Source organism: Bombina bombina, chromosome 9 (assembly GCF_027579735.1).
Source record: "Bombina bombina isolate aBomBom1 chromosome 9, aBomBom1.pri, whole genome shotgun sequence".
NCBI lineage: Eukaryota > Metazoa > Chordata > Amphibia > Anura > Bombinatoridae > Bombina > Bombina bombina.
Genome location: NC_069507.1, coordinates 84,610,660 through 84,635,716, shown reverse-complemented (window position 1 = coordinate 84,635,716; position 25,057 = coordinate 84,610,660). Strand labels below are relative to the sequence as shown.

Here is a 25,057-nt window from a genome sequence, read left to right as displayed (position 1 = left end):
GGACCAAGTCCAGATAGAAGTATAAGACAAGTTCAGTGTCTTGACAAGCTGCCTGGTAGAGTAATGTCTTTAAATTGAGCCTTATCCGGCTTCACCTATGTGGACCTCGGTACAAGGTGACCGTTTAGCCCCTTTTGTTCATAAACTTTTTAATGTACTTTTTTAATTTCCGCCTCCGATATTGGTGCTATAAGTTCCTCCATTGGGCCAGCCTCAACTTTGGGCAAGTTTAACTTAGCCCAGAAATTTTGATTATTAATCTAAATTATGAGAGCTATAAATCTTTTGATAATGTTCCTCAAAATTTTTTATGTTTTCTTCTGTTTCTTTATATGTTTTATCCTCATCTTTAATAGGGCCGATTAATCTCAGTCTATAGGGCTTATTAACCAAGTTTGCCAAAACTTTTCCAGTTTTCTTACCATATTTAAAAACTTTGCAATAGCCCTAATCTCTTGGCTTGTGGAACAATTTACTAGCCAAACATCTCAAGCATTTTTAGCCATCTTAAATCAGAGGGACAATCCAAATATCTATTAAATGCATACATATACTTTGCTATTATATTTTGTTCCTGTGAGTGTAGCACCTTTCTTATTTTTGGATTTATTGGAATAGGAGTATATTGAAGAACCGCCAAGTAAAGGACAAGTCCCTGCAACCTCCATGGCAAAGCTGGTGACTAAATACCCACCAGTGAAATATATGTGTCAAGGTGAGTATTATCTTAGAAATTTGAACCTCTGTTTTCTAGGAATCACAACTTGTACCAATTTAACTTGTGGTAATGTTACACAGGGTTTTACACAGGAGGCCCAAAAGAGTGTAAACACTGTGTATTGATTTGGCCCTTATTAGTTTGTACTCATAATTCTCAGGAGCACAAAAAGCAGTTTCAGGGCGTAACAGTGAAATATATATATAAACCCTGTGTAACATTACCACAAGTTAAATTGGTACAAGTTGTGATTCCTAGAAAACAGAGGTTCAAATTTCTAAGATAATACTCACCTTGACATAATAACCAAGCCATGAGTCTAGGAGGGGGAGGTGCCTTTATAGCACTAAAGATAATTAAGGATGAAACCAGTTAAAGGTACAGAACTTGCAAGGAACCCTGACAATATGTCACTTCCAATACTCCAAATACATCCCACTAACAAACACTGTACTCTGAGGGGAAACAGGCCTCAACTCAATCTGTGAACCCCTCTCTCTGAAGTATCAAATGCACATCTTCATTCGGTCCACCTCGAGCAGAGTCACAGTCAAAACTGAGGTACTGGTGAGTTGCAAGGGGTTTTATAGAGTTCTTGGGGTCTTGAAATCTTTGGCTCCTCTTAGGGGTAGGGTAGAATAATTTTCAGGAGTAATGGATCGTGGACTCTCATCACCTGTATAAAAGAAACCCTCTTTGGTAGTAGTAATAATAATAATAATAATAATAATAATACACTGCATAAAAATCTAGCCTTGCATAATAATTAATAAAAATATCTTACACTTACAGTAATAAGGCATCTGAAAAATGTCTGTTGCACTCAGAAACAAAGGAGCAGTTGAGGAATTTCAAATAAGAAGGTGGTAAACACCATAGTCTATAAATGTAACTGTTGTGCTAATTTAGTGAACTAAAGACATAAAATACACAGAGACCACCTTCACATTGCCCAACAGTTAAATCCTATTTTACTGTGTATATAACAAAGGGTACAAGGCAGCATTAAGATGCAACTCCTAGGTGAATTTGTTGAGTACTAGTAAATAGCAGCTATTACCACATAATAAAGTTTCCACAATTACTAGACTAATATAAAAAAGTCTAAATAATAAAGGTGGAATTAGTCTTTTAAATGTGTATGCCCCCTGGCTACAATGTACCTCAAAATTGGTGTACATACTAATAGCCTGTGGGCTATGTGAGTGCATGAAATGGCTTCACTAACCTAAGATGCACCTATTCTACTGTGCATACTGGTTACAGAAAAGACTGATTCTGGTAGAGAGCCCATCCAGTGCTGTGCACATCACAGCAGATGATCTATGTGTGGAGAATATTGGCGACCCAACAGGAGGAGGCTAAGGGACTGATCCCCCTCAACACCTGTGGCAAGCTTGTGACTAATGCCTTCAATGGGAGTCATTCTATCACTGCCCCATGCTCCAATTTCCCCTCTCTCAGTAGCAGCTCACTGAGGGGAAAATGGGCCTTAAATATAATTGCAAAAATAAGACTAGAATAGCAGAGTGGTATTGTCTCGCCACTCCGGTTCCGGACACCACTCCCCTCACTTGTCATGGCCCTTGCCATGGATGCGGTGGCTGCCTCTGGTGCTCGGCAAGAACGTAATCCTCGCATGCCAGCTCTCTCTGATGCCGATCCCAATTACAGCTAAGTGCTCCCTCTGGTGCAAATCTATGCCTATGTAAGTACCTCTGTTGCCTGTAATTATTGCCCAAGCATAGGTGTTACTGTGTGTGCTCCTGGGTGCTTATTTTCTAAACTTATACTAATTGCCTTATTGTTGCTTAACTCTGCTTGTCTCAAGACTACTGATTAACCACTAAACTGCTGATTGTCTTATTGTTGTTGAACTTTGCTTGCCTCAAGACTACTCTACTAAATACCCCTTAACTGCCAATTGCCTTATTGTTAACTCTGCCTGTCCCAGACCTCACTATTGTTTAACCCCTGTACTGCTGGTATTCTGAATTGCCTTGTTGCCGAACTCTGCTTGCCTGACTACTCTCCAGTTATCCTCTATAGGTCCTGTTAAGGATTGAACAAACAAAGGATATTCAGCGCTCCCTAGTCAACAAAGTATCAAAGTCTCTTTTAGGCGATAGATTACAGACACAAAATGATAGTTCAATAATGAAAGAACAATGTCACAGTACCGTGTCTGTAAGTTCTCCAGAAAGCAAGTCAATGTCGAGGAAGCCGTATAAACGGAGATTTCACTGCCGCATATGCGTGATCTCTCTGGAGTAAGGTAGTCTTTCTTCAACACAGTGTAGTAAGGTAGAATGAGCTCCGGTGTATGTGATGGTTGAAGAACCTTTTGGAGGAATCCTTAGTGACGTGTCAGTCTTGGAGTATGGAAATAACCAATGTCGGGAGCAGCTGCTGGTTAAAGGAAACTCACCTGTTAAGAATTGCCCTCTCTACTGTGAGTACTGCTTACCTCATTTACTTACCTGTTCTCTTGTTCTGGGATATTTCCTTATCCTTTCACTTGATGCCGGGATAAGTAGACTACTGGCCAAGTTTGGCCTTATAGGAAATATCCCACGAGCATTACAGGTAGGAAGGATTAAGTGCTCTTAGAGCTTTTGGGAAAATTTGTCTTGTCTTAGTGGCCAGGAGTTAAATCCCAGGAGTAATGGCTCGTGGACTCTCACTACCTTAAGAAAGAAAAATAGATAACCAAGACAGTAGCAACCAACAGCTTAATAAAACTAGCTTCAATGCAGTAACGTTAGCCACCATGTTAGGAAGGGATTGGATTACCTATAATTCTTTGCAAATTACAAAGCTTCCTGTAGCCCCTTAGCCCCCTTCTGAAAATTTTACTCAAGGGTTCTACACTGGGAAAAGGCCAAATGAAGTGAGGCTGCTGTGTGGTTCCCAGAGAGTAAGTCTGCATATGTCAGTGTCTTTATTACAGTCCCCATTTTCCTCAAAAGTGCCAAAGCCCTGTTAAAGTGCATAAAATAGTGTGTACAATCCTTAAGCAATGAGAACAAAGGTGGTAAATAAACAACTTACCTGGAGCACCTACTTGTCTCTACTATGCATAACAGCTGCGGCAGTCTACATTCAATAGAAATTGTTCAACCCGGGAACTGCAGACACAGTCTAGGGAAGAAACCCAGAAGATCAGGTGATTGTTGGATAAACCCACATTACAAATTGATATCTCCCATTGGGAGAAGATTTCTCACTTTCCGTCTTAACTCCTGTAGGATCCTCAGTCCATAAGGCACTTTTGAGAGGGAAAACTGGTCTTAGATATGTTTTGTCTCCAGAATTTCAAAGTGACATTTTAAAATTGCTCCAATGTTCACATTATTCATAGGGAGTTCTCCAATCATTCTAGTAATACTGTATTACTGGGACATGGGGTGAAGCAAAGTTCTGGAATGTAGGGGTATTTCTAATTCTTCTGATAAAACATCACACATGATGATTTGTGAATTTTCATTAATATATTAATGAAATCTATTTTATCCTATTTCACCACCTCTGGCAAAGTATTTAGTACATATTTTACTTAACATGCTACAAGGATCATTTGCCATTTAATAATGTATATCCTGCTAGGATCCAATTCTTTTTTCTACTGTCAGGACAATTGTCCAGTAGAATTCACCATTTTGATATTGCATATTAATCACATATATCTGTGCTATATAATATAGGGGTACAATTGATCATGTGTATTTACTTATATATTCAGGTACACATATATATTATTTTTCAGTATTAATATGTAGCTATTAGCTAGTGCTACTTGTCAGTATATAATTGCTTACTGTGAAGTTTTTGCACTTTATCAAAATTATCCATGTTTTGTTACTATGATATTCAAGGCTCCCAACATACCTGCATGATTCCTATCATTATATTACTGGTTTAAATATTCACAAATATCCCCATGTTTGTTATACATGGTTCCAGTAAGTCTCTTTTTCTATAAACCTTATTGGGGTTCAACCTTGGTTAATGGTCAAATAGAGATACTGACTTGTTTTTCAGAATACATTTACAAAATACATATTTGTCTGTTATAGCTTAGTGACGAGTGCCATCTTCCGAGGGAAAAATATTCTAACTGCTAAAGCTTAGCTTATTAACAAAAATGTTAATTAATCTGTAATTGGTGTTAGCCAATCAATTATGTGAACCTAACCTTATCAGTTGGGGTGGAGTTAAGCACTTTCCATAAAATACACACCCACCCACAAAAGGGGGACAGGGGAACACAAGCAAACGGCACAAGGGGCCACACTGAGCATGCATGAAGACCACACCCTATCCAGAGGAGATGGGAGGCTAAGCTGACCAGATAAACAAGTCAGGATAATGGCGAAAGAGGGTCCAGGGGTAACCTAAGAGGGTCTATTTATACTGAACCCCAGTGAAGGATCCCACAATGTTGATAAGTATGAAACAGCTTTATTAATATGATTTATGCTCTTTACATTTATATTGGAAATTTTATTATTGAATCAGGTGAGTTAATCAATTCTGGTTTGCCCTTTATAGTCACAAATATTTTGTTTGGTAATTCCTGTTAACCTGGTCTTATCTGTTGACAATAACACTGGGTCAATCAGGAATCTGGCAATATCATTTTCTTATGGTTTACCAGGATTATTAGTTTACCTTATTCTTGCCAGCTATGCTGAGAATTTAAACAACAAAAGTTTCTGATTCTCTATTATACACGCAAGTTACTGCAAATAAAATAATTTTGTGAATGTTTTCATTAGTTTTAACCTGATAATCATTAAATCGTTGTAATGATGTATGCTTATTGATTTGCTTTATTCAAATACTGCTTATTATTTCTAATAATTCTTTTAAAAAACTAAGTTTGCTTATTGATCTGGTCTCAGTTTAATTAATAGACAAATCAGAACAAAAAGGATGCAGGTTTTAAATATATTATCCTTTGCAAATGATATAATCCAGAGTGTTATTAAATTGTACACATTGCCCTTGCAAAGTTGGTAACCGCTATTATATAAATATTGAGTTACATTATCAGAATGATATAGAGGTTTATAATACTTATTGTGTCTAAACACATAATACACTTTGCGGGAACACTACTGAAATAATAATAAAAATAATAATAAGGATAATATATATAAAACCTGAATCATAACCCATACTGAATGGGTCACAAGAACCTATAAAGGAAAATGGAGCTAGTATTAGGTTATTCTTTAATATTGCAATGGCACTAGGTTATGTCAAATAATGGATTGAATTGTTGTGTAAATGGATAAAAGAGAATCCAGGAAATCTCTGCTTCCTATAAATATGTTGTGAATAAAGGTACCATGCAGTTCTGTTAAACACACATACATTTACTTGTTTCATAATTGATCCATCCATTCATTCTTGATTCCATTTCCCCCAAAACGTACTCATCTAGTGCCAGTGGACCCATATAAGGCAAAACAGAAAATAATGAAATGAATACAAAAAAGCTGAAAATATGGGTTATATAAATTTATTTTCTTGAACATAACAAATGATTAGTTAAAAAAATCCATTTCAATCCACATTTAATTAAAAAAATAATAAAAAAAGTTGTCAACCCCCCACTGAAATATAATCTGTATCTGTTCTACATTTACAGATATATTGTCACTTTCAAGGCACATCAAAGAAGTAACAAATAATGGGATCCAACAACAAACTTTTGCATAATGCAGCACTGATTGACAATACTGTAATCTGTATCATCATGTTCCATTAACAAAATAATAAAAAAAACAAAAACAGTGAGAAGGATTCTCCAGTATACATGTGATTGTGTGTGCTTGTGGTTTCACGTGTGTAAATAAAACCCTTTCAAACTGCAGTACCTTTGGGGTGATCAGTTTTAAAAAGAAAAAAATCCCCAAGCTACACTTAGTCCTTTAAAACTATAACCAAAAAATAAAATAAAATCTTAAAACAAATTTTACTACATTAAAGGAAAACACTAAAAAATTTTTTTTTAAAAAAAGCATATAAATGCAGCAATACCCATGTGTTTTATTAAAATGTGGGGATTGGTCTAACAAGAGGACCACGTAGTATAAATGTTTACTAATTTTTAATACCACAAATTTATATATTAAAAGTGGTTTACCAAACAAAGTGAGCAAAGTTAAAACCACCAAAAAATAGTGCCCAATCAGAAATCAATATAGATATTTACTTGCTGCGTTGCTTATGCCCACAAAATTATTAGCAGCAGCAAAAGAAATTAACAGAAAAAAACAACATTCCCTTTGTGTGTGCAAATGTTTTCTGTAGAAATTTTATCATAAAAGCAATACATGCCTTGTGTTACTCTATTTGCACCAGTCTGTGCTATTAACCCATGGAGTACTACTTATTTTGAGCGTATCTTACGGACACAGCTCACTGCAGGTGTATCCCATATTGTGCAAGAATAAAAAACAAAAAAAGTTTTCCCCAGCTAAAGTGAACTCTATGACTATACATGCCGACAACTTTAGCTAGAACATAACAGTACTCAATGAAATATGCAATTTGCTTGTGTGTCCTTGAAGATCAAAAACAAATACAAAAAAATTACAAACTTAACATAATTCAGACAATTGATGCCTTGCATTTTCACAGTCTATAATGGCAAAGTTAATTACTGAAATACATACAGTTGATATATTTTATACTGAATAAACTATATAAAATATAAGTTTAATTTTGGTTATGGGTAAAGTAAACATCTTCTTCCAACATGATCAGGTATGTAGACAACAGAAATAATTTGCTATACATATCCGCGCAAGGACGTTTGCTGAAATTATTGTCACCAGCTCTTACTCCATTAACCCTTTCTGGCCAGCAACGGCTGTACCATGGCTACACAATGCATTTGAGCCCTCTGGCACACAAAGGGTTAAAGATACACTTACATATCATAAGTGGGGAATAAGAAATGTAATGAAAATATGTATAAATAAATTATATGCAAATAAATCATACGAAAAACCTGTTTCCCTGTCCTGCTTCTAGATATCATGAGTGCAACAGCTTCTACTACAAAGTCCATACTGTTTTTTTTTTCCTTTTAATCTGTTACAGTGAATGTGTATCATTGTAAGCGTTCATAGAATATTAAATAGACGGGAAAATAAGCTCATCTACTAGTTTAAAAAATAAAATAAAAAAGGTTCCCAGGTCCCAGCGTAATGTGTGCATAGTAATATTTTACAATACATTGATGATATTTTAACTGATGGAAAAGCACAAGGCTATGTTTGATTAGTGTCAATAAATTGTGTTTTCATGGAAATAAGAGAACGTTACATTTCCACAGGAGACAAAATCAGAGCATGTAAAGTGCAGAAGTATCTTGATTATTTTGAATACTAGAAAATTCCTCCACAATAAAACAATTAATTCAAGCCCTCTAGTTGAGAGACTCATTCTTCATTCTATAAAGGTAAAATTTCAGTGCATACATTGTAGTTATACATAAAATACTAAAACATAAAATCATTATTTTTTTGCTATTGCAATGCGGTCCAGTCTACATGGGCGTACACAACATATTCCACATTTGGTGTTCCGAATGACAACACAAGCGTTTTTTAAGCACAAGTACTTGTGTGGACTTTGGTCCTTGGTACCTTGAGTTTTAAAGTGCTGATGGTAAGAATATGCAAAGTAATGCCTGTCCACAGGTCTGCGGTTATGGTTAAGTTTTTTTTGCTGGGTGCTACCAGCGACCGCTGACACTGGCAATGTCTGTGTGATACTGACGTGGGAGTCTACCACTTGCCCCTCCTTCCAGAAATGAAGAACGTATATTGGTTGGTTCAAAAAGCTTCCTTCTGTTTTTATTCAGCTCTAAAGAAAAAGTACATAAAATAAATAAAATAGTCTAACAATTATATTTGTAGTTTATGAAAAAAACAAAACATAACCTATAGATTTTAAGCTCTTTGGATACCCCTTCTCCTCCTGAATGAATTATGTTTTGGGTATCTGCATTTTTTTTATGAATCAGTTGTGTACCACATAAACAAAATCCTCTGAGATTGTTACTTTACAGCTAAACATTCCTAATTGGTCTCAGCAGGAGAACAGGCTTTTTAACCTATAATAACTTTGTAACAACAGGGTGGAGCCCATTATTAAAATGAAACTAAAACTTTACACTTATTTCTTAATTATTTAGACAACTAATACAATTAAAAATAAATCTTCTAATTAACACTTAGGTTTTTTTTTTGCTTTGAATACATCATGTCTAGCATTTTTTTCTAAAGTTCAGTGTTCCTTTTATGTTGCCCAGCAGTATTTGGTTGTGCTTTACAAATAAACAGCAATAATATTAAAACTGATAACAGGAATAATAAGGGAGAAAACACAAAAGTATTCAAGTCAAATTATTTCCTGGTTTAGCAAAATTTGACAGTATTTTTTCCACAATGACCTCAATTTGTTTTGCTTAGTTTATTTTAGGTATCGGTTTTATTTTTAATTAACAAATACGTTTAACACTACTTAAGGGGCATTAAATCCAATGACGTTGTTCATTTTCAATTCATTTACAACCATAACAAATGGAACTGAAATTTTAAACTTAAAAAAAAAAAAAAAAGTATTTTTCCCACAGTGCACTCTTTATTTTTTTAGATTCCTAATGCATTTCCCACTTTCTCCATTTCTTTGCTACCCCAATTCACTAATTTTATACCTGGTACTATTTAAAAAAAAAAAATGTGTTCAATATATTTTTTGTTGACCATATTTCAAATGGTAATAGTTCACCAAAAAAACAAAATTTTTGCTTTTAACTTTTTTCCCCCCCAAAGTGTTTTAAACAAATGTAGGGTAATTTATGCAGGATTATGTGCTATTTATAAAAATGGGCATCTTATAGATGATGCACCTATTCGAAAGAAAAATGAAATGGATAGAAAGTTCATGCATGAATTCATTTCAATTTGAAATAGGAGTATTTTTCCAATATATGTCCATTAGCAAAAATATTATTACTGCTTTCTGCAGCATACGCACTTATCTTGCGAAGACCTATGCACCAGTATTCAAACACCCTGACCTTCTCAGAGAGTTTCAGTGGTTTGTATTACGCTGAATATATCATTTGGGTCATACAAACCACTGCTAGTTTGAATACTAATGCACAGACCTTTACAGGATATGTGTGTATGCTGCAGAAAACCAGTTATCACTTTTACTAGAATCATTTTTGCTTATTTAAGTACATTGGGAAAATGCTAATAATTCAAATTGAAATTTACCCCTGTATTTTAATTTTTGACCTTTCTATACTATATTAATCAATAAAAAAAAGTAAAAATAAAAAAATTGACAATGATTTAGTATTAAACGTATTGGCTTTCTTTTCTACGGTATTCCATTCAATTAAAAGGGTGAATAAATGAAATAGGGAAGCTTTTTCATTACTTATGCAAAATCCTTGAAAATAAGAAAATGATAGTCGGGCTTTTCACAGTGGCCAATGGTAACAAAAATAACAAAATAACAAAAATAACAAGTAAGCCCAACAATCAAGGTACAACTTGAGAGAAAAGTGCGTTTGCAATCGGTAGTAACATCCCTTCATTTTAAAACTGCATGAAAACCGGTGCAAAGCACATTAAACATTGTAGTGATCATTGTCTGATCATACCAAATAACAGCCAATTTAACATTTCTAAGCAGTATAAATTAAATAACTAATAATCAAGTTTACTATTAAGGAGTTTACAGAATTCATTTGATTTTTAATTAATACAATTAAAATAATAATAATAATAATAACTAGCTTTTTATGTGAACTTATGATTTTCACAATCCAACAAGCTCATTTGAGACAACTGACACTACCTGAAATCGCCAGCAACATTTTTCTTCGAGCACCAAATGTTGAAATGCCAAGTTCCTTTAAATCTTGGTCTGTCAGGGTGAGGAACGTCTGGAGATCAATCTAGGATAGATATATAAATAGGAAGTAATTACTAGTAAAAGCAGGCAAAACATTTTAGTTAAAACAGGAAAACTGTACACAAGAAAAAAAGGTCGGTAGACCAGGGGATGCATTAAAATGACATATCGTAGCTAGTTAGAAATAGTCTTATATAGAGTTACATGTTTACTAACAACAACAACAAATATTTAATTAACAAGAAACACAGATTTCATCAAAGCCCTGAGCCGTGTGAGGTTGAACTATAGTGCAAGAATTTTTGTAGAAATTAGCAGGTTAAATGGATAGCGTCACTAAATTTCTGATAATCTGCTGTAAGAAATGAATAAATGAAAAAAGAATATCAGAGGATTGTTTACTTTGAATGGCCATTTAAAACAGCAGAATTGCATAATCAACAAGTGCATATTAAAATGGTAATGCAATAAGCACCTACTTTTTCTGATGCACTTCAAAATTTACTTAAACCCCTTAATGACCAGCGACGTACCCTGTACAATGCTGATCATTAAAGGGACAGTCTACCATAGAATTGTTATTGTTTTAAAAGATAGATAATCCCTTTATTACCCATTCCCTAGTTTTGCATAACCAACACAGTTATATTAATATACTTTTTACCTCTGTGATTACCTTATATCTAAGAACCTTCTTCCAGCCCCCTGATCACATGACTGTGACCGTTTATTATCTATTGTCTTGCAGTTAGCATTGTGTTGGGCTAAATCTTTAATAACTCTGTGTGCCTGTACACAGTGTTATCTATATGGCCCACGTGTACTTTTAGTCTCTTTGTGTTGAAAAGGAATTTAAAAAGCCTGTGATAAGAGGCATCCCTCAAGGGTTTTGAAATTAGCATACGAGTCTGCCTAGGTTTAGTTTCAACTAAGAATACTAAGAGAAAAAAGCAAATTTGATGATAAAAGTAAATTGAAAAGTTGCTTAAAATTACATGTCCTATCTGAATAATGAAAGTTTAATTTTGACTAGACTGTCCCTTTAAGCCCTATAGGACCAGCGATGTACCCTGTACGACACTGCAGTCCTGGGCTCGTCTCTGCCACGATCTCGCTAAAAGTAGTGAGATTGCGCTATTTCTGCATGCTCCACAAGTGCAGAGTTACCGATGCAGAGAGGGCTGCGGTGCTGCCAATCGTTGGTGGCGTGGGAGGGTTAGGGAAGAGGCCTGCTACACTATAGGAAAAATGTCCGGTGAGCAACAGGGAAGGGGGGAGGGGGAAGGAGGGAGATGAATCTCCTATAATGGAGGGGTATCGATCAGGGAGGGGGTAGGGTAATGAGGGGGGACAGCTAAACTACAGAAAAATCAAAAACAAATACATAAAATATATATAGTTGTGATAGGTTAATGAGGAAAAAAGGCTCTATTTCTGTTGAAATGTAGCGATGGCAAAAATGCTCTGGTATTTTAGGAAAGTCTTAGTCAGAAATGCCCGGTCCGTAAGGGGTTAATTTGCAGGCCTTCAAATATCATGTGACGGCCATCAGCCAATCACAGACTCATATACATATACACTGTGAACTCTTGCACATGCTCAGTAGGAGCTGGTTCCTCAGTGTGTATAAAAAGACTGTGCACCATTTGATAATGGAAGAGAATTGGAAAGTCTCAAAACTGCCTGCTCTATCTGAATCATTACATTTTGACTTTAGTTTATCACTAACTGCTTGATATATTACAAAGATGCACTAAATGTACAATCTGTAAATAAACTGACCTCTTGCTGTTGAAAGATGTCTGTATATTTTCCTAATCCAAGTTTGCTGAATAGTTCTGGAAGATCTGTTCCCTTGAAAGAACTATTTAGATTACAACCGTTGCTTCCAGTTAGCGAAGAAATGCAGTCCATATAATTACTGCTGCTAAGATAATGTTCAGCTGTAAAGTAATCATGAAAAATATGGTTACTGTGATGCATAATCAATGTATATATTGTATATAAACTTTAAAGTATAATGTACCTTCCCCTCTCTTAACTATAATGTATAAGGGACAGTATACACCAATTTTAATTTAATTTCATGTAGTAGACACTACTATAAAGAATAATATGCACAGATACCGATATAAAAATCCAGTATAAAACCTTTTAAAAACTTACATAGAATCTCCTACTTTAGCACTGTTGATGAGGTTAAGCAGGGACACCCACTGAAAGGGTCAGAGAGCAGACCCTCCCCACTTCCCCTACATATGAAAAGACCCACTATACAAACAGAAGCAATCTGAAGTCTGTATACATCAGTATACATTTAAAACTGTGGGGCTTGGTTAAGAGTCTGAAAATCAGCAAAATCTTATTTAAAAATAAGCAAAACTATAATTTTTTACAAAAACACCCCCAGATAAGATATATAAATGGATCTACAAAATATTTATGCAAATACAAATCTAGTGTACAACATCCCTTTAAGAACCATCTGATTGTGTAAATAAGTCACACAATATGGGACTATATTGATATAGATATATACTCAGATAGTGTAAAGGTCTAAAACACGTCTCAACACAAGAACCAGGCTATTTCTCAAAGCCCTGGTCATAGAAAAAGAGGTGTGGCTTCCCTGATTCACTGGAGGCCACCCCCACAGCCCAATGAACCAATGAGGAAGGCTGTAACATTAACACTATATCAGTGGCTAAAAAAATAAGTTGATCTTTCATCCTTTAAAATGCTACATAGATCTATTGTGTAGTGAAATTAGTCAGATGTAGTAAAATATCAGAAGGAATGAAGAAACTTACATTTAAAGGGACAGTCAACACCAGAATGTTTTTGTTTAAAAAGATAGATAATCCCTCCATTGCCCATTGTCCAGTTTTGCATAACCAACAGTTATATTAATATACTTTTTACCTCTGTGTTTAACTTGTATCTAAGCCTCTGCAATCTGCCCCCTTATTTCAGTTCTTTTGACAGACTTGCATTTTAGCCAATCAGTGTTTACTTCTTAGTAACTTAGTGGTGAAAAACTGTCAAGATTCATTCACATAAGAGGCAGCCTTCAAGGTCTAAGAAATTAGCATATGAACCTCCTAGATTTAGCTTTCAACAAATACCACCAAAAGGACAAAGCAAAATTGGGGATAAAAGAAATTGGAAAGTTGTTTGAAATTACATGCCCTATTTGAATCATGAAAGTTTGTTTTGGACTAGACTGTCCCTTTAAATATGTAAAGAACAAATAAAAAATATTTTGTATTTATTCCAACACACAGAATAACAAGATTCCTTTTGGTTTTCAACACATTTTGGTAAAATGTTACTATGTGTAAATGAGTAGATCAGTTTAATATTTCTCTGTGTGTGTTGATGCTTACTGGATTTATTTTGTTTTCGTTTGGGACTCCCAATTGATGAGGAGTAATCATTGTGGGGTGAATCCATTCCATTCCGGTCTCTCCAGTTATCAGAATCACTGCCGCTTCCCAGTTGCTCTCGGCTGTTTGACCTTGATAGAGACATGGATGGTGTCTAAAATTGGAAAACAAAACAAGAAAATAAAAGCATGTATATTTCACTCAGTACAATTACAAAGAGATAAGTTGCACATTTTATTCCGAAAGCCTAAATTATGTTAAAAATATATATTTTATTCTGGCTTGTATTACTTACAAATGTCCCCCTTTCCTTCAAAAGGGACAGAAAACCTCAAACTTTTGTTTCAAGATTCGTATAGAACATACAATTTTAAACAACTTTCCAATTTACTTATATTATCAAATTTACTTTGTTGTTTTTTTATCCTTTGTTAAAAAAACAGGACAGTAAGTTCAGAAGTGTGCACATGTCTGCAGTACAATTTTGCAACAAGGTTATACATTAGCAAGAGCACTAGATGGCAGTACTATTTCCTGTCATGTAGTGCTCCAGAAATGTGCATACTACGTATCTGGGTATCTTTTCAAAAAAGAATAACATAAGAACAAAGCAAATTTGATAATAGAAGTAACTTTGAAACGGTTTTAAAATGGTAGTCTCTATCTGAATCATAAAAAAAATGCTTGGGTTTTGTGTCCCTTTAAACCAGTAGCAACTGTGCTTAAAATGGACAGTAAATTAACATTAAACTTCTAATATACTCCTATAATTTAATTTGCTTTATTCTCTTGGTATGCTATGGTTGAAAAGCATACTTAGGTAGGCTTCGGCGCAGCAATGCATTAGTGAGAGCTAGATGCCGATTGGTGGATGCACATATTTGCCTCTTGTGAATGGCTAAATAGAAATGTTCAGCTAGCTCCCAGTAGTATATTGCTTTTGCTTTAACAAAGGATACCAAGATAATTAAGCAAATTTGATAATAGAAGTGCTAATCTGAATCATGAAAGAAAACTTGCGGTTTATGTCCCTTCAAATTGTATGTGTACATGTGTCAGTTCAGGAAGAAAATGGGAGTGTAGGTATTTTGCAAGTTAAAATATCAGATATATGTTCTTAATGGTGGTTAGAAAAGAATAAGAGGCACAGAGAAAACCACTGGTTACCAGGTCAGGTTCAATTAAAATATTTAGAATTGTATTAAACAAAACTTTGTGTAATTTTCAAATTTTGAAATACAACGCAAACTTTCTTGTCAAACTTGAAAACTGGCTATTGACATTTTTAAAGGGAGATTATACACTAAATACATTTTATAAGTATAGCAATGGGGTTATTCCCTACTTCCCGCTAGTCAAGCATGCAGCCATGCTGAATTTTAGCTTTCAATATATTCCAGTGCTGAAGTGTTTGCACATGTGCAACAATTCTCCAGATACCTGCAGTTTAACCTATGTTCCAAAATGGCGGCACCCTGGATTAGAGGGAGGTGTATGAAATGTATTCAGTGCTTTATATCCCTTTAACATGGTTGTCCAATGTAAAATCTCTACTGTATCAACTGTACCCAGGTCACATGAACAACTTAATAGAGTCCACATTGGATACTTTTCAGTTTGAATGAGATTGTGGTGACTATAAAAATGTATGTCCGTTAAGCAAATCTTCACTTTGTTTAAAATAGAACATTGACCCATATATGCATTTTGCAAGGGCTGATTAATCAAAATGACAATTTGAAACAGTTAATTTTTTGTAAATTACATCTGTATTTCCTCACAATGTCAGTCATTAAAAACACAAATATGAGAAAACTTAGCAAGCAATTAAAAAAACAGTTTGTCCCTTAATGTGTTTCCAATTACTTTTTTTACCAGCTGCAGAGTATAAAATGTATGAGATTTGCTTTTAAAGGCTTATTTGTGTATATGAATGAGCCGATTTTGTGTTTTGAAGCCACAATCTAATAAAATGGGTTGAGCTTGTAGATATAATCAGATCTCATTACTTTATCACATTGTGTACATAAACCTGCTTCTTTATCTTCTATCTGTCCATAAACCAATCACCAATACTTGTAGAGAACAATGGAAAATTAACATTTTATTACCTTATCTCTTCTATAACCCACTGGGAGTGTAATTTCTTCTACTGGCCGTGTTAACAAAGCTTGGCCTTGAGGCCAAAAACTTTCAGGATGGGTGGGGATACCACAGGCTAAATACACTATTTCAGATGCCAATATAAGGGTAATGGAAATACTTGTAAATAATTTAATACACTCCAGCAGGTAAAGTGGATAATTGGGAATAAATTAAAGGGGAGAACATTTTTGAGTAAACTGTCCCTTTAATGCTTTTTTTTCATTTTTATATTCTTTTATTGGTAATCCAGTTCAGGGTACAAAAAAAAAAAAAAGAGCAGGTGTTAACTCACTGTTTACAAAATAAGGGATATAGTACAGGTCAAGCTTACATGGGGAAAAACAAACAAGAAAAACAACAAGAAAGCACAAAGCATAAAACAGTGTTTAAGGCTGTATTGCGTGCTTATAAGTGCTGCATGATCAGCCCTCCCCTTAGGTAATTGCCCAAATACAAAGAGACTATATAAACCAAAATACCCTTATTACCTACTCTAGAGAATAGGGTCCTTAGAGCCTATATTATAAGCTACGGCTCATCTTAAATTACCCCTGACTGGAGACCTAGGTTTTATTTTTTCCGAAACAAACAATTATGATCAACAAAATTCAACGCATGTGCACAAACAAAACAAAAAAAAAAACAACCGCATATCACGGAAAACACATGTACAGAGACAAAGACAAAGCAAAAATTAAGAAAAAAAAAAAAAAAGGGAAAAGCAGAGGCTACATCGGTTTCTAGGGGAACAGATAGGACATGTTCAGAGTTTACCATATCCCTAGTAAAATAAGTTCGCTGTCTTTAAAGGGATAAATTATATACTCAATCTCGCTAGGAGTAAGTGCTTTCATAAATTGTGACCACTTGGAGAAAAAACTCTTTATGTCTTTATCATTTTGTAAATTAGTATCGAGTTGTTCAATGATACATTGCTTTTTTAAGCAATTTTTAACTTCAGTTAAGCTCGGAGTGGCTTTTAATTTCCATTTCTTTAAGATTAGATATCTAACCGCTAAGATAGCCATACTTATGATTTTACTAGTGCCGTGTGGTGTAGCTAGGTTATCGGCAAAGAAAACTATCCTCCTGGGAGAGAATGTGAAGGAAGGAGCCCTGACTGTGTTGTTAAGCCAAAATTGCACTTTCAACCAAAAGTTATGAATTTTTGGACAGTCCCATATCATGTGCATTAGGCCGGCAGCTGGAAATGAACATTTTGGGCATTTGTTAAACCCAAAATTCATGCATTTAGAACCTTTTTCTGGGGTAAAATAGGTAATGTGGAGAAGCCTTACGTGTGACTCCCTCCAAGTGGCTGAGAGAGTGGCTCGGGAGACCTCCTGAATTGAAAAGGTAAAGAAAGCTGGATCTAAAGAGTCCTGTCCAAACATTGAGGACCATTTAGAGTGAAGTTTCTCCAGGGTGCCAGAGCCCTTAGAAGCAGTCAGAGTTTGATAAATGAAAGAGATTGATGTGATCCCATTTTTAAATAATATCAACCAGTTCTCTAGCTCTCCAAGCGACCAGTCCCACCCGTAATCAACGATCTGCTTGAGAGCAAAGTGTCTCACTTGCAGATAAGCAAAAAAGTTTTTATTAGGAATGTGAAATTCCTGTTTGAGGGAGTCGAAAGACCTAATACATCTCCTCTCAAAGTCTAAGAGTTGTTCAAGTTTTAACAAACCTAGCGATGCCCAACTGGAAAATAAAGCGGACTGTAGCCCTGCTGGGAACTGGGGGTTATTCATTATTGGAACATGACTTGAAACTTCAGCATTCACATGAAGACTGAGGCATATCTTCCTCCACATAAGGATTGGGTTAAATATAGAACTCATCCTCTTTATTTTAGTGGGTATTGTTTTACTATTACAGTGGATCAGTGCTGCCAATGAGTATGGATATACCATATTACTCTCTAGTTCGCCATTTGTAATATAGTTACTATTGGTAAGCCAATCTGCTACTATTCGTGCCAAAAAAACTTGGTTGTAAAAACGAAGGTCGGGGAGGGAATGTCCTCCCTGATCTCTAGACATAGATAGTCTAGTTAGCGAGATTCTTGATTTTCTCTTCTGCCAGATAAATGCTCGTAAAACAGAATTAAATGAAGTGACATCCTTTGTTCTAAGAAGCAAAGGAATGTTCTGAAGAACATAAAGAATTCTGGGGAGAAGAGACATTTTGTACAAAGCTATAATGGTAATGGAAATACTTGTAAATAATTTAATACACTCCAGCAGGTAAAGTGGATAATTGGGAATAAATTAAAGGGGAGAACATTTTTGAGTAAACTGTCCCTTTAATGCTTTTTAAATAACTTTCATAAACCATAAGACAATTTGAAAAGTACTGTTAAAAATAAGTAAAATGAAAATTCTAGAGCTGCTTATTCCCGATTGAAAAAAGAAATAGAAAATATCTTCTATGTATTGGTATAAAGCAGGGTTGTCCAATCTATGCCCTAATTTGCAGAACATACCTCTCAAAACTTCCATTCCCTACTCTGCATTGCCCTAATTGCAACACACAAAACGCTTCTCTTAGCTGTAGTCCCTTAATTTCTGTTATCTCTGTGTGAGCCAAATGTATACATTTGTAGATGCATAACAAGGTTTTGTGGCAATTAGCTAAATATCAGTTATCTGAAGTTTATATTGAAGCCATAGAAAAAATAATAACTACATTTGAAAAAATAATTCCAAAGCCGATACACTGTACTAATTTTAAAGGGTTCGTATCTCTGGTATACTTGTCATTACAGTCAATTTTTGTATTTTTTTTTCTATTTTTCATTCAATACCTCATATGTGGTTGACATTGTAGGCTTGTATGACACATGATTAGCTCGCCTTAATTCTTTTATCGTTTCCGCTGGCATTGACTTTGAGAAACCCAACCCGCTCCAAGTATTTGTGGGGGTCCTTACTTCTGTGACAACTGGCTTTTTTAACATAGCTGAAGAGAGCGGAAAAGAGTTATGTTGCTAGATTGATAAAGAACATTTTAAAATGCTGATTTGTTTAAAAAAACAAAAAACAAAAACTGTAGCACATTCTTTAAAAATGCTCCTAAAGGGACAGTGAACCCAAATTTTTTTCTTTCATGGTTCAGATAGAGCATGCAATTTTAAGCCACTTTCTAATTTACTCGTATTATCAATTTTCCTTCATTCTCTTGCTATCTTTATTTAAAAAGCAGGAATGTGATGCATAGGAGCTGGCCCATTTTTGGTTGAGAACCTGGGTTATGCTTGCTTATTGGTGGGTAAATGTCAGCCACCAATAAGCAAGCACTATCCATAGTGATGAACCTAAAATGGGCTGGCTGCTAAGCTTTACATTCCTGCAAAATTGATAATAGGAGTAAATTAGAAAGTTGCTTAAAATTGCATGCTCTATCTGAATCACGAAAGAAAAAAAATTGGGTTCAGTGTCCCTTTAACGTAATTAAATATTAACTTTAACATATTAATAAATTTCATACAACTTACCCTTTGTTGCCAAAAGCTTTTTTTGTTCATAGTCATATGCCTGCAAGAAAAGGAACCAAAGGCATTTAGCTGAATATTTAGTGTACACTTCAAAAATGCATTTTCATTTAAAAAAAACCTTACATGAAAAAAATGTTAAACGAAAAATGTGTATTCTGATTGTGAAACTAACAGGAAGTCTTTGAAAAAAAGCTCATCCTAAGAAAAACTACGAAAGTGATATGAATCATAAGGATACAAACAAAAAAATGGAAATTAAAAAAAAAGTAATATCCCAAGACTAACAAGATTACTTTAGAAACCACCCTGGACTTTGTTGATGGTCATCAAACTACTTTAGAAGTCATTTGCACATCATCAGGCTTGTAAAGTCAATAGCTAAGGTAAAATTTTCTGGGTGATGACTTCAGAATTATAAGTAGATTACCGTACTGATTACTTCACAAGCATGAACAGCCAGTGAATGATTCTAGAGTCATCTCATTTAAATATTTCAGATTGACTATTCTGGAGTCATCGATTACTTCAGAATCACTCCAAGAAGATCAGTTTTTACTAGGGATTATAGCACAATTTCCTAATTTAGAAAACACATTTTTAAAAAAAAAAAAAAAATGACCGGCACTTTAAGAAAATTTCCCAAATGTTACTATAGTTACACTCCAGAGCTGACCTTCCTCTGAATCAGTATTTCACCACCTGCAGTGACTTTTTTGATTCGATAATAGTTAATATTGTACTAAAATTGTGCTTGATAAGATATGTTAAAGGAGGGTGTTTTATGCTATAGGGTTCTGCTTCTGGGAACACAACGTACTTCAAAGTTCATTAAAATGAGATTAAGGATTTGATGCATCAACATTTTCTCAAAGGCAGCTTTACCAAAGAACAAATTAAAACAGTTTGGAAATGTATCTTTATCTCAGCATTGATTTCGAAAGGAAAAAAGTCATATGAGATACAGTTTTATCATTCAAATCCATACTAACAGTCTGCTATTTTTAGTATTTTGTAGTTGTGTTTTTTTTGTGTTGGTTTTCAGTATTCCAGGATATCAATATGGTAATTTTTTATTTAAATACGTTTTTTTTTTGTTTTTTTTTACCTAATCCATGACATAAAAGTTTTACAATATATTTGCATGTCTTTTTGTCATTTTTATTTCCTATACTACATATCGAGGCCTATACTACATATTGAGGCCCGTGTTTCTGGCGAGTCTTCAGACTCGCCAGAAACAGCAGTTATGAACAGAGCAGATGGACAGGGATACCTGCTGGCAGCCGATTGGCCGCGAGTCTGCAGGGGGCGGCGTTGCACCAGCAGCTTTTGTGAGCTGCTGGTGCAATGCTGAATACGGAGAGCGTATTGATCTCCGCATTCAGCGAGGTCTTGCGGACCTGATCCACACTGTCGGATCAGGTCCGCAAGACCTTTGATAATTCGGCCTCAAAGAATATGGTATTTGCGACTAAAATTTTTAGCAGGTGTTCTTTGATAGCATTTATTAAGACATAACAAAACTGCAAAGGAACCTGGTAGCTGAGACACACTAAGATTGACACTTTAGTCAGAAAAAGTACAATATTTGAATTAGGAGAAGCTTAAAAGGGACATGAAACAACCTTTTTCTTTCATGATTCAGATAGAACATACAGTTTTAAACAACTTTCCAATTTACTTCTATATCCAAATATGTTTTATTCTCTTGGCATCCTTTGTTGAAGGAACAGCAATGCACTACTGGGAACTAGCTGAGCACAGGTGAGCCAATAACAAAAGTCATATGTGTGCAGCCACCAATGAGCAGCTAGCTCCCAGTAAAGCTTTGTTGCTCCTGAGCCTACCTAGGTATAATTTTCAACAAAGGATATAAAAAGAACAAATCAAATTAGATAATAAAAGTAAATTGGAAAGTTGTTTACAATTGCTTACTCTATCTTAATCATGAAAGTTTAATTTTTAATTTACTGTCCCATTAAAAATAATTTTTGCAATATATCCAGTCCTTGCTGGACTTCTTCCAGTCTCTCAAAGAAGAAAGTCTGAGAAACTTATCAGATTTTGAAAGTTTTTTTGGCCTTCCAGTCCTTTATTTGTCCTTGACCTCTCCTGATTCTTCAAAATTTCTTTATAACAGCTTGAATAGCACATCTTAAGTATCCAGTATGTTTGCTAATTTCCCTTTGAGAGTGGCCTTGCTAATGCAAAAGTATGATTTTATGTCTGTCAAATTCTGTGATCTTTGGCATCTTGAATGGAATGGTGTGAATGAAAAAGTTGGTCTTATTAGCAAGCTTCCCATTAATTAAACTCATGGTGTAATAGACCTTTTTCACAGCAGTCATTTTGACATGAAATAGTAGGACAAATACAGGTGTTAGCAATATTATTAATAAGGGTTCCATTCCACTTAGGTTTATGAGAACCAGGTTCCTGCTATTGCTCAAGTGTAAGGGAGGTCACACTAAATACTTGCCACATTAGGCTATAGAATCCTTTTTTTTCTGTTTTTTAATACTGCATACAAATATCCTGTATTTTCTTGTTGTATTCCAATAAAGAGACTGAGAAATAATTGTATATGGTCATACCATTGCTAAAACAACACATCTAATGGCGGCCTAAAGCTTTTGCACAGTACACATACACATATATACACACACAAAATAAAGGATTTAAAACTGTCCTTTTATCATCAAAATCTGCTTTGCAGCCTCCTTAGTATTGTTCATCTTAGGGATGTGGTCAATTAGGGATATATACTTTATGTAAATGACGTGCTACACTAATCAAGAAATCACTGTGTAGAATGTTGAAGATCAGGGGGTCAAAATCCTCTTGGCTCCACAGTATTCACAATTAAATTACAGGAAAAGCAAGAAAAAAAAAAAAAAGTTTATTAACTGCAAATTAAAATTTTATGGAGATTACTTTTCAACTATATAAACAGAAGAAAAAGGGCAGGTAGGTGAAGGGTTGAGCGGTAATTTTAGGAAATTTTCAGAGAAAGTGAAACCTGTATAAAAAAATATTATAAAAAGAAACACAAAGATAATGATTATAAAATGATCCATCAAAAAAGTAGATGGGAAAATTGCACACAATTGGGCCAAGCAGTTTTGACCTGCAGTCTTTAGAGCTTTCATAAACGTCAAAAGAAAACTTACCTGCATATTTGCATAAGATGACTGAGAATTAAGTCGTACTCGCTCAGAATTGTGATGTGCTGCTGCGGCCCTTTCTGCTGCCCTTTCACTTCCAGGAGCTTTTTTATCGGTCACTGGACTTTCAGAAGTGCTCATCTCCGAATCAGAGAGTAATCTTTCTGTATTACTGAAATAAATTAAATTATAGTAAGTATTCGGTATTCAGTATGTGCGCACTAGCAATATACTTCTATTTAGACCAGAACATACTGTAAGTGAGAATTCTTGGTGCCTTGTAGCAACTCAACAGTTTGCCTCTTGGCGCACGGTGCTTTGGTAGAATTTAGCATTTGCTTTAATTCGTTGGTGTTTGCAGAATGGGAGGGGCTTCTCGGCATGCCGACTTCAACAAAAGCGTCATTACAGCCTAGAAATATTTATAAAGATATAGATTATTGGCTTTTTGAATACATATGTATTAAAGAGAGACATATTACTTAATTTGTTCACTTATGTATATGAAAGAGCAGCGGTGAAACATTAAAAATATTGTTTGCATGAAAAAAGGTTAAAGACCTGTTACTCAAATGCTGAATCATTTGAAAGTGATGCAGCATATTTGTAAAAAAGCTGAATAGAAAATATCACATGAACATCTCTATTTAAAAAACACCAAGATATTTTACCTCAATTTCCTCAGTAGCCACATTGCATTGTAAAGAGACTTTAAAGGGATAGTCTACTCCAAAATTGATTGTTTAAAATGATAGATAATCCCTTTATTACCCATTCCCCAGTTTTGTATAACCTACACGGTTATATTAATATACTTTTTACCTCCGATTACCTTGTATCTAAAGCCTCAGCAGACTGCCCCCTTATCTCAGGGCAGTTTACGAATTGCATTTTAGCCAATTAGTGCTGTCTCATTTGTAACTCCACAGTAGTGAGCACAGTGTTATCTATATGGTACACATTAACTAGCTCTGTCTTGCTGTGAAAAGCTTATACAATGGACTGAGATAAAAGTGGTCTGCAGGGGTTCAAAAAGAGGCAGAGATTTAGATGTTATAAAGTATATTAATATAACAATATTTGGTTATAAAAAGCTGGGGAATCGGTAGTAAAGGCGTTATCTTTCTTTTTTAAACAATAACATTTTTTGAGTAGAATAATAGTTCCGGGATTTACAAGGGAGCACGCATCTGGCATGTGCAGGCACGGTCACTTTATTTTCCTTCTCAATTATGGAAGTTTAATATAAAATCTAGCAAGATTATGGTGAAATCTCAGCAACGTATGAACATAGCACTGAAAGAAATTAAGAGGCAAAATATGTTCCTTTTTCTTTTTTTTACATAGAGATGTTCATGTGATATTTTCTAGTCAGGTGATTTAGTATATGGGTAATATCGCTTTAAGTAAAAGGTTTTAAAATGTTACGTGCAACTATCAAGAAGTGCACAATTGTGCAAACCTGAGTTAAAAAAAACCCACCATAATACATTTTGAGAATTATGGTATCAAGCACATATTTTAAAGTCACCTTCAGAATCAGTCTTGGCATTCACGGGTTCTGAGGATTTATGGCTGTTTGACTGTCGTGACGAATCAGGAAGGTTTGAGTTTAACACTTTGTCCCCTAGAGATGATGCAGATATTGGACCATATTTCATGTTTGAAGTCTGAAAAAACAAACAAAAAAACCAACAAAAAAAAGGTTATTTTTCCTACATCCAAAACTTCCAACAGTTTTATAGACAAATTAATAAGCTTAATACTTTAAAACATTATTAGTGTTATAAGTGGTAATATAGTTTTGCTGGTTAATATCAAATAGTAATAATATTTAAGTCTTAATTCTTCAAAACAGGACAAATATTTCATAATATTTTAGAATGCATGCAAAAATGCAGTTTAGTTCAAACAGTTATATAGACAAATAAATAAGCTGAATACTTTAAAACATGATTAGTGTTATAAGTGACAATATAGCTCTGCTGGTTAATATTTCAGTGGTAATTTATTATTATTATTATTATTATTCTTTATTTATAAAGCATCAACAGATTCCGCAGCACTGCCCATGGGTACAAAGAAAAGGGTACAAAGATATAAGTACAACAGAGAAACGATACAATAAAAGACAACATTTTACAGACAAATACAGGGGGAATTTAAGGGCCCTGTTGCTGTGGGAATTTACAATCTA

General features: G+C 34.7%; 1 protein-coding gene across 1 annotated transcript in view; it reads right to left on the bottom strand.

Annotated features, from left to right (window-relative positions):
• Positions 1-6,229: 6,229 nt before the first annotated feature.
• Positions 6,230-25,057, bottom strand: part of BICC1 (BicC family RNA binding protein 1) — a 59,693-nt gene continuing 40,865 nt past the window's right edge. The window contains exons 7-15 of the mRNA XM_053692237.1: positions 24,392-24,530; positions 23,116-23,272; positions 22,867-23,032; positions 19,697-19,736; positions 19,007-19,161; positions 14,056-14,209; positions 12,452-12,612; positions 10,613-10,712; positions 6,230-8,602 (exon numbers count right to left, since the gene is read on the bottom strand). Coding sequence (XP_053548212.1) covers positions 8,472-8,602; positions 10,613-10,712; positions 12,452-12,612; positions 14,056-14,209; positions 19,007-19,161; positions 19,697-19,736; positions 22,867-23,032; positions 23,116-23,272; positions 24,392-24,530 — 1,203 coding nt within the window. The 3' untranslated portion in view covers positions 6,230-8,471. The remainder of the gene's footprint in view (positions 8,603-10,612; positions 10,713-12,451; positions 12,613-14,055; positions 14,210-19,006; positions 19,162-19,696; positions 19,737-22,866; positions 23,033-23,115; positions 23,273-24,391; positions 24,531-25,057) is intronic.